This window comes from Echinops telfairi, unplaced genomic scaffold (genome assembly GCF_000313985.2).
Source record: "Echinops telfairi isolate 266 unplaced genomic scaffold, ASM31398v2 ScPeMD7_7404;HRSCAF=8442, whole genome shotgun sequence".
NCBI lineage: Eukaryota > Metazoa > Chordata > Mammalia > Afrosoricida > Tenrecidae > Echinops > Echinops telfairi.
In genome coordinates this window covers 252,645-264,197 of record NW_022111304.1, presented here as the reverse complement: position 1 = coordinate 264,197, position 11,553 = coordinate 252,645, and the positions used below count along the sequence as shown (strand labels likewise).

The 11,553-nt window shown below is 35.3% G+C and overlaps 1 protein-coding gene across 1 annotated transcript; it reads right to left on the bottom strand.

Annotated features, from left to right (window-relative positions):
• Positions 1-10,262: 10,262 nt before the first annotated feature.
• LOC101658009 (olfactory receptor 6C76-like) lies at positions 10,263-11,219 on the bottom strand. The gene has a single exon (XM_004717836.2). The coding sequence runs from the start codon at positions 11,199-11,201 to the stop codon at positions 10,263-10,265; it is 939 nt and encodes a 312-aa protein (XP_004717893.1). The 5' UTR covers positions 11,202-11,219.
• Positions 11,220-11,553: the final 334 nt, after the last annotated feature.

Genomic DNA, 11,553 nt, shown 5'->3' with positions numbered 1-11,553 from the left:
TGGCTAAGGAAACACTATTGTTTGAATCAATTTTGTTACATTGTCTCAATGAACTCAATAGAACCATATTAAAATATTCAACAATTTATTTAATATAATGGATTAGTAGTCAAATTTATAACAATATATATACACATATGGAAAACTATTGTCCATAGTGCTGCTCTAAAAATATATATTTCACCATCCTTCACGATACATATCATAGGATATGTTCATGGATTATAGAAATATTTTCTTTGTTTCTGATTCTGAATTTAATTGATTTGAATTTATGGTTACATATTGAGTCTAAAAACAATTCTATAGTAATTTACTTGCCCATAAAAAAATACTAAAAATACTTACTTCCCATAGAATCTGCAAGAGTTTTCTTTGGTGATACTTTGTGGAAGTTTTTCCTTTGTATCATTAACCTAAAATGTAATAGGAATTATTGCTGTATTAAAAAGTTATTTCTCTCTAACCCATATTTTTCTGTACTTCTTCACTTGCGATGGGGGTCTTGTCCACAAGGCAATCTAGAAATATTTATGAACAAATATAAACATTGGTGGGCCTCTCCTCTTTCTCTCTCAAATAAGCACAAAGTCAGGGACATTTTCATAATTTTTTTTTCTGATTTTCTTACAAATGTAGCCAATAATATGTGAGTTATTCTAATGCCTTCTTTAAAATCAGAAATTTAAGTTATTTACGTATCAAATATGGCAGAATTTTATTAGAATTCTACTCATTCACCATAGTTCCTGATTTTCTATTGAAAAGGCAGAGTTTTACATCCACTTTACACTAAACTTATATTTTCTCTTTATTAACTACCAAGATATGCACTCAAAACTCATATAGTACTCGAGGGATTCTTGTGGAGAACATGGTAATTGACTATCTTCATCATTATCTTTAGAGAAAAACAAAACAAAATTAAAACATTAATTAAGAGTCTAGTTATATTATCTACTGGGAATCTGAAATACTGATGTCAAAATGGAGTCTAATTTCTATAATAGTGATTAAAATAGCACATAAATAATTTAGATATTTAAAGGTACTTGAACTTAGAGTGGTCCAAAGGTTAAAAATCTCTCCCTTTCTCTCTTTCAATAGGAGAGCAACATAGCAATGCTGGTCTCTAATAACAATGTTGTCCATGATCTTTAATTCATTGTGTATGCTCCAGTTGACTCACAATGTGGGTTTGATGTCAAATATAATTGTTCCTTAATTTCCCATGCAACCTCTTAGTTTGTAATATTTATGCAATAGTAATATGGAAGCGTGAAAAAAATGATATAGCTTTTTAAACATTACTTAATTTAGAGAAAACTGTAATAAAATTTCTTTTGAGAAAAAGCATTTAAAATTTAAGCATATATTTTCGAAGTCATGGAAATATTTATCATTACATTTATATAATTAAAAAATAAAGAAAATGAAACCAAATCTTTCATATTTACTCTCAGACAAAAATATACTTGAAATATGTAAAAGATGAAAAAAGACTTGAATTAGAAACATAAGTATATAGAGCAATTTTTATACAATTTTTAAACAATAATCACTGCTTAAGAAATATATTCTTTTGCGTAGAATTAATTATATTAGACTCAGAAAAACCACTATCAAGCTGTCTCTGAGGGTTCTTAGCAACCCTATCACACAGACTGTTACCCGTCAATGGAGTGGAAAGCTGTGTTGTTCTCCCAAAGAGTGGCTGAAGGTTTTGAACTGCCGACCTTATGATTAGCAGTCCAATATATAACCACTATGCCACGTGGGCACCTATAATTCTATGAGATGATGTCTATAATTTAAATAGTTAATTAGTAAGAAATGTTTCTTTTTATATACTAGTATAGTGTTTTCACATGAGTTTGAAAATTACAGAGAAGCTACCATTGTGAGGGTTTGATAAGGGGAATGGAATTATGGGTTATACAGAAATTTTGTACAGAAATTCGTTTAGGTTGTGAGTAATTATCGGACTGATGAAGAAATATAGGAGAGAATGCTGCCTCTGAAGTTACTGTTAGAATCAGTGCAGGTATTTCAAAAGAAAGCTAGGTATAAAGCAAAAAAAATATTTGTTAAAGATTTAACAATGAGGACTAGAAAGATTTGAGTGCAGTGATATAGCTAGTTATGAACTGATAAAGTAAGTTGAACTACTTATTTTTATTGCAACTGTGGACTGTCAAATAGATATTAGAACAAACCATAGAAAATGATGCCTTTTTCACTCACTTTCTGATTTTGTATTATCAATCCTTATCAGAAGACCAATTGGCACATGAAACAGAGTAACTTTGATCGCATATTCTTATCTCTAGGAGGCACTTTGGGTTAGGTGTTAGACTGCTAACAGCAAAGTCAGTGCTTCAAACCCACCAACAACTCTATAGAAAGATGAGACTGTTTGCTCCCATAAAGATTTACAGTCTCAGAAAATCTATATATGGTAGCTGTACATAGAAAATGACTTGATGGATATGGAATTTCAAGTTATTAAAAGCTAGTTTTTGCACTGATAATCAGCAAATAAGTATTTTCTTTTCTGATTTTGTATGATTTTTAATTTTCTATCACCCTGATGACCACTACGAGACAGTAAATATTAGCAGAAATTCTGTTTCATTTGACATAGGACATGGCGATGCTTTATTCTGTTGTACATAAGGTTACCGTGAGTTGGAAATGACTCAGTGGTAACTAAGAATGACAACTGGTATCCACCATTTTGCCTCCTTTTTGTAAGGCACTGGCAATACTGTAACTGGTGTAAACATTGGCAATGCAAAGTGGGAGAGCTTCTTTAGCAAAATACGTTCCACGGGTATTGGTGCTAACAAGTGTTTTTGTTTTAAACCACTGAAATTCTATGCTGTCTGTAAATGAAGCAAATTAAAACCTGTTATGAATAACATATTTTTCATGGCCTGAAGAACAAAAGCCCTGGTAGCACTGTAGGTAAGCTCTGTATTGCTAACTACAAGGTCAATGGTTCAAACCCACAAAATACTCTACATAAAGAAAGATGAGACTATCCACCATCTTAAAGATCTACAGCCTAAGAAACCACATACAGGAAACATTTTGCTAGCAAATGGTTTGGTTTATGAACAATGGAAGAAAATAACATTCATATACTTTTTTTCCTCTCCTACCCCTATCAATTTTCTCAGCTGTTTTATAAAAGATAGGTTGGTTGTATGATCGTTATAATTTAGACATTAATTTTCAGTTTACAGAGATGTTTTCCTCTGAAATATGACAAAAATGCTATGCAAGAATAAAAAAAAATAATGCTATAGCCTTTTCCTTTGGTGAAGGTACACAGTTGATTTTTTCATTGTCATCGGCTTTGTTTTAGCCAAGTGTATAATGATATTTACATAGCTGTTTTCATAAGTTGTTATATGTTAGATTATTTCTATTGGTATGAGAATCAAAAGGTGGATCTTTGATAAAGTGTATTTGCTAATTAATGTTTTCTATAAATTTCCTAGGGGGAAATTTAAACAAAATAATATTCTACATTCTAGTTTCCTTAGGAAAATTGTGAATTACTAAATTCAAATATTTCCCTACATCTTCTAAAAGCGAGATGGGAAAAATATACAATTGAAAGGAGAGTAATGATTATCTAGAGCTCAAGTGGTCGTTACAACCAGACAAGAAAAGTCACCTCCAAATTCACATTAGAACAAACAAACCGTGTAGTACTTTTGGAACTGGAAGAAAGGTGTCACTGGGTCTATTTTAAAGATTATTCAAATTATTAGCAGGAACAAATTACTTTAATGGCAATAGAACGCATGGAAGTTTTGCATCTTCAAAGTCAAACCCAGAGAGACTCAAGGGCAAGCTTGCTATAAATTATAACATAACCATAAGAAGAGTGATATCACATCATCTTTTAGTGGATTGTATCAATTACGAGCAAGCAACCAGCTCTGCCTCATACAGGGTTACAATATTATGAAAGGGCATGGAAGGGAAGAGTTGGGAATTATGAAAACAAAACAACAAAACCTCACTGCCATTTAGTCAATTTTTTACTACAGAAATAAAAATCCTCATTTTTTTCCCTCCATGGTGTCGAGTGGTTTTGAACTGCTGATCTTAAGGTTTGCAGTCCAACACGTGGTTGCTACGCCATCAGGACTCAATTGAGAAAGTTCAGATGATTTATTTATCTACCACATTGTGTAAAGAAGTAATCCCTTGAAGCCTGTTTTAAAAACACCTCACCTCACTGCCTTTGAGTCAATTCTACCTCATAGCCATCCTTTTGACAGAGTAGTACTTTCTCTGTGGGCTTCCGAGCCTGTCAGTGTTTTCAAACTTTCTGGTTGGCAGCCTGCCTGCCTCCTAGGAAGCCTGTTTGTGAAAGAAAAAGAAATGGGGGGCAGGGGAGAAAACACTGAAAGAAACATTTGTAAAGTATCAGAAACTGTGTAATTTTTAGATTGGAAAACATTCCTTTATGAAGTATCAAGACAAAGAAATAGAAAGAAAAATTGGCATAAGTCACCTACATGCACAGTCCATAAACTATCTTGCGCAAGCAAGTACAGGAGAATACAAACAAAAACACACCAATTTTTTAAAGAAAATAAATTCAACATTCACTGAAAAAAACTGTAAGGAAATAAAAAGAATTGCAAACAGAACTCATAATCAAGAATAACTAAACAAACATATAAACTGTAAAAACGACAATGTTTAAGGAGTCTTGTGTTTTGGAAAACCAATTTTATAATTTTATGTAAACATTAGTCTCTCAAGTTTTTTGAATAAATTGATATTTCTATCTATGAATTATATATTGCCTAAATTAAACGTGCATTTTAATGGAAAAAAAAGAGTTAAAAAGTGAATATGACAAGAAAAACAAAGAAACACACACATATATATATAACACTTTTCTACCCCAGGGGCCCTTTCTCCCTGTGATTTAATGCTATTCCACATGCATAAGTGTGATTGAATTATACTATCTAGGGTGACATTTACTTCAGTTTGAAATAATTCTCCATCTTCAATGCCAGCCCCTTTACTCTATCATTTTTTACTGGTGCCTACAGAAGGTCTGCGATGAATGCAGTATGACAATCACCGAACCACTCTTCCCCATCAGCCAATCCCCACAATCATGAGTGATTGCGGGTGTTGATTAAGGTAGTCATCAGATATTGCCAATTACCTACCTCCTGCTGGTGTCTTGGGGAAGGACTCTGCTCATCCTCTGCTGCTGCTATCGCCCCCTGCTGCCCTGAGCAGGGACTACACTCAGCTTTGTCCACCACAGCTCCAATGCCCTGAGAAGTTCCTTTCCCTCCCCTTCTCTCACTGATCTCCCTGACCCTTTTTGGTCTTCAATCAGCACCCCCAAATCCACACCCAGCCCACCCCTGACTGCCTGCGACTTTGAGTTCTCCTGCCTTGCCTGAAGCCCTGATATAGAAACCGCTTATCATGGAAGAATGAGGGAAGGTGGCCAAGGTATCTGGGATGAGATTTGAAGTGCCCTGCAGAGTCCATTCTAGGCCTCCAGCCTGTGTGAGGCCCAGACCATGGAAGGTGTCACCTGAGAATAGTAGTTTCAAATTTGTCATCAATGTAAAGTCTTAGATAAGGAGATAATTGATGAGTGAAGAGTAAGTCTATTAACTTCCTTTCCCTGGTCAGTTCAGAACCCAGCTACTGATGCAGCCTTCCAATTTTATCCCTAGTCATCCAAGGCTTTGCACAGGAGCGTGCTATAATTCTTAGCCTTTTTACATGTGATATAACCTCCAACCCGGGCATTACTTTTGATTAGTATTAGGGTATCTTCCAAAAAAGAAATACAATCAAAACAGTGTCTTCTAAATTCAAGGATGAGAGATTACTACAGAGAACTAGGGTGACTGTTTTGGGGGGACATAGAAGGAGTAATCTCGAGAAATGTTCTAAAGATCTATAAGATCTTCTAGTTCTTATAGAAGATAGGAGCTTATTAGGAAGAAGTTTTAAGATGAGAAAACTTGTATTTACCTACCTAAACAACAAATATGAAATAATTAACAATAGTTTTGACATAGTAGTTTAAACATGAATGAAAAACAAGTATTAAAATAAATTGAAAGGATATAATAATAAAAAACGTGGAATTTATTATTTTAACAAATATGCTTGAGGAGCATTCAATCATAGTTTGTTAGTCTTTGACTCTAGTATATTGAAAAAATTAAGCCCTTAATTTTAATGAGTTTATACTCATGTGAAACACATATAACTTCTAAATAATATATATCACTATGTATTATGGAGATAATAATCATGGAAAAAGTGGAATAATAGAGTTGTTACTTATGCAATTAAAAAAAGAAATGTTATATGGTTTACTCATCAGATCGTAAAAACAATTAAGTCTTTTTGATGACAATGTAAAGACACATAAAGACACATATACTGAAAAAAAGGATGATGGATTGTAAGACAGTCACCTAGCAAGACAGACTAGAAGCACACCAATAATTAATGAAAGCATTGTGTTTGAACTATAAAGGAAGGAATTCTAGAAAAAGAGGGCATAAGGAAAGATATGGAGAGACCTGGGGAACATTATGTTGAGCAAAGTGAGCCAGTAATAATAGGGTAATTGTGTTAGGCAGGGTTCTCTAGAGTAACAAAATCAGGACACTTATGAACATATATAAAGGTTTAAGCAATGAGAAGGAATATAACAGTTAATTATTCCACATAGCTCAGTTCAACTCACTCCCATGGAACAGTAAACATACTGGAAGTCCTTCAACTAACTTAGGCTGCCAGGTCAAGGGTCAAGGAAGCAGACAGGGAAATTGTGGTAGTTACATAATCTGTTCTAAATTTGAGACTTAGGAGTGAGGGTATGACATTTAGTCCATTAATCAGGTTGCAGCTTGATCTCATTTGGAGGCACTAAGGAGATAAATAGCTTGCTGCAGGAGGGATACTATACACTCCCTGCAAGACATTCTTGTTGACAAGCCACATGGATATAGGCTGATGGCAGCCAGAGCCTCAGAGCTGGAGGAGCCATGTGGAGATGCGCAATTGCTGAGATGCTTCTACCACCACTGGATCCACAAGGCTTTCTACCCACTGGACTGTGACCTTCCTGTATATTGTGTCATTGCATGGCTGTGTGAGTCTAAAGAGGATTTTACGGACTGGTATCAACACTTGGGGTATTATTGAACTTATGGACATGGTCTGGATGGGCTGGGATGGTGTCTCAATGTACAATTGTTCTTGTATATAAGCCCTTCCTTATATACATATGAGACTCCCTGGATTTGTTTCGCTAGTTGACCCAGACTAACACATTATGGTACTAGGAGTGGGGCACTAGAGAAACACATCAAGGATGGGGAGTGGATGCTTGTTTGACCTCTTCCTTATGGTAGTTTTTCTTCTTTTAGTAGCCAGAGGTCAGATATGGCAATACAGTTTACTCAGTTGTTTTCTGGAAAAAATGTGGAAAGTTAAAATTTGATTATTTTGCTTGGTTTTTGTCTTTGGTTATTCCTCTTTGAAATGGTGAAAATGAATGTGATTAAAATATATTTTGAGCTGAGGGGACAAAATCACCCACTGATTTTCTCAGAGCTGCTTTGTTAAAATGGTCGACAGGTCAAAATGGCTGACAGAAAGCCTGGCTCTGGCTTGATGCTGTCACAGTCCTAATCCCATATTTTGTTTCAATAGAATAGTTTATATAATGATTAAGATAAGCTAAATAAGGATTGAATTTGACTGTTTTAAGAATTAAGTTTGAGTGTCTGTTTCTACTTTGTTTATACTGATTTCTTCTCTTATTGTTGTTCATATAAAGATTAATAGAAATGATTATTGGATAGTATGAAAGTAGAGAGTTTGTAAGCCTTGCCTTTGCCACTAAAATTTGAATCTCTAAATGGGTTAGGACACGCCTGCACAGAAGGCTCTGAAAAGATAAGCCCCACCCAGTGCTTTGGAGTACTCAGGACATTTACATCCCAAGAGCCTTTCCTAGGCTGGTGTTGACAGATTGAAGAAAAAGGAACTCTTTAGATTTTTCAATCTTGAGCTTGTAGTTTTTGTCAAAAGCTGGAAAAAATGTAGAGCCCTGAAGAAACTCTTCACTCTAGGACTGAACTGTTAAAGGAAGCCCAAGGGCAAGCTAAAATGCTTGCTAGGTAACCATCTGGATCCACTGATTGAGTGGAAGTGAGAGAAATGCAGCAATAAAGAGACAGGTTGAGTCTGGCCACTGACACTCATGCATCTGGTTCACAGGAATTAGAGGAGAAGATGAATGCTGGTTGACTGATCTGAGGTTCATGACCTAGCACAAGGGGACTAGGGTTCTTGAGAATTTGTGACAGTGTGCATGGTCTAAAGGCAAGGTAGAAAATTGGGACACTAGTAAGACTAAGTGAGGCAGCCCACAGTGAATTGACCAGAAGCCGACCACATCAAGAGAAGATATTTGAGCCTGGGAACTGGTGTATATTGTTGCTGATTTTATGGATGGCCTTTCCTGGTTTGACTTTGCTTATGGATGCAGGTTCCAACTGGAATGAAGCTTTTTCACATCAAATAATATGATTGTCTCCTTAGAGCACTAGGTTGATGTAAGTGGGCAGTATCAAAATTGGATACCCAAAATGGAGCATGAAGGCAGTAAGAGGCTGGCTTACGAACTTTCATAGGTGCTGGAATATATTCATAGGATTATAGGATTAAGGTGTTACTTAACTGCAATTGTTAGGCATAGACTATTGTTGCTTTGTCACTTATAGAATATTATGTTTAAGTGAGGATGGCACATATTGAATGTATGCTTTTTAGTTTGATCTTGTTAGGTACAGATATGATCTTATTGTTAAAAATTTGTAAAAGTGTCAAGTTGACAAGGGTTGGTCTTTGGTAGTTAGATAATCTGGTGTCAACTTGTGGCAGGGTAGAGTCTAGCCTGTCAATCAGGTCACATCTTGATGACCTCATTTGGACATGCCGCAGAGATAAATAGCTCACTGGAGGCCAGATAGACACAGACTCTCTACTTCGTCTTCCTCCAGACAAGCCACATGGAACTAGGCTGATAAAAGTCAGAGCCTTGGAACTGGAGGAGCCATGTGGGGACCCATGCTAGCGTTGATATGTTTACACCATCACTGGGATCCACAAAACCTTCCACCCACTGGCCTGTGATATTCCTGCTTTCAGTGTCCTTACATGTGTTTCATGAATCAGAAGAGGAATTTATATATTGGTATTGGACCTAAGGGCTGATACTGGACTTATGGACTTGATCTGGACTGGTTTGAGATACTTTCTCTATGTTCATTGCTTGGGTATATAAAGCTCATTCTTTTAGACATATGTGTGTCTATGAATTTCTCTAGTCAACCCTAGCACACTCCAGTAAAAGAATACATGAAACATTGCAATATACAAAACAGTTTATTATTAATGTAAAAATATATTTTGCACATCACACCTATGTTTTACTTGTAACCATTAGAATTACACATAGCCAATCATCTTTGACACCTAGAATCATTTTTCTACTACTTAGTGTGATTTTTATTTATCTCCAAGTATTTCCATATTATCAATACACTTAAATTCATATTTAAAATGTATTAGTGGCCCAATTGTTACTTGCACATCATTGAACATTGTACATCATATGTTTCTGGACATACCACTAATTTTAGTAAAAATAAAAACTGACATTGTTAGGTATAAGAAAACTATTTCCTAGAGATTTATAAAATTAAATAAAACCTAATACTACATATTTAAAATGGTCTACATATCAGCACTTCTATGCCAGAAAAACATGGAGGTGTTTTCTTTTAAAAATTAATCTATCAATCTCTTATTAAATCTTTTAAAATCTTTTAAAATTTAAAATCTATTAAAATATTATTAAACTCTTTTTAGAATAAACAAAATCACAGAATTAAACTGAAAGAATGAAGTTGTTTCAGCAACACAAAAGAGAAAATTGTGAGTACAGTTTAAACCAGAAGGATAAAAAGGATAAAAAGCCTAGAGTGAACACACACTGACTATTGGGCAACATTAAACAATATCTGAAAGTAAAAATAAAGTAGAAATGCATGTTGGAAAAGGGTGATAAATATGGCCTGACATTTCCAATAAGTTTTGTCTATTGAAAGCTATTTAAACAAGCAGATAAATAGACATTAAAAAAAAAACTTTTGTGAAAGCCCAAAATGTTATCTTAAGATAATAAAGATACATTTTTTAACTAGATCCTTTAGGGCTTGTTTCACTTGTTTGTTTCTTAAGGTGTATATAAAAGGATTTAAGACAGGCGCAACTGAGGTGGTGAGCACCGCTATCCCCTTGTTTAGTGTTACCCTTTCCTCTGCAGAAGGTTTAATGTACATAAAAATGCAGCTGCCATAAGAGATGGAGACCACAATCATGTGGGAGGAACAAGTAGAAAAAGCCTTCTTTCTCTGCTGGGCTGAAGGGATTCTCAGAATTGTTCTCATGATGTATGCATAGGAGAGCACCACCAGTGCCAATGTAATCAGGAGGGTGACAACGGCTAAAATAAAACTTAACAATTCGATGACTCTTGTGTTGGTGCAAGAGAGCTGTAGGACAGGAGAATAGTCACAGAAAAAGTGGTCAATGACATTGGCATCACAGAATTCCAACTCCAAGCCCATGAGAAGTCCAGGAGAGATTGTTAACAACCCAGCCAACCAAGCGGTAACAACCAACTGTGTACAGACTCTGTTGCTCATAATGGTCGTATAGTGAAGGGGTTTGCAGATGGCTACATAACGGTCATAGGACATAGCAGCCAAGAGGAAAAATTCCGAGGCACCCAAGAAGATAGCAAAAAACAATTGTGTCACACAAGCATCATAGGAAATTCTTTTATCCATAGTCATTATGCTGAATAAGTATCTAGGGATGCAGATAGATGTCAATGAGATTTCTAAGACCGAGAAATTCCTAAGGAAGAAATACATGGGTGTTTTGAGGTGGGAATCCAGAAGAGTGAGCAGGATAATAGTCAGGTTTCCAGTGATGCTCAATAAATATGTTAGCAGTAGAAAAAGGAAAATTGCAGTTTGCCACTTGGGATCATCTGTTAGTCCCACGAGAATAAATGTTGTCACCATTGAATAGTTCTTCATTGTTAAAGTCCTTCTGAATCGCACCATATCTGGAGAAGGCGGAGAAATCAGCAATTCTTTTTAAAATGGCACAGTTGTATATAGCTTTGAAAACAATATGAAGAACCAAGTAACTCAATGGTGATGTAGACGCCTCTCCCCCACTATCTGAAAGTAGAATATTCCTAAGAAATTTTCCACAAACAGAAGGGGCAAAAATCAAAGAAGCAATTACCATTAAGTAATGTATCAGAGAAACATTTTTGAGCTTTCCTATACCTAAATAATCCCAAATAACACATGAAATCCTAAACCTAATCCTCCAAATCATCCCAAAAAACACATAAAACCTACAAAGCATGAATTTATAGTG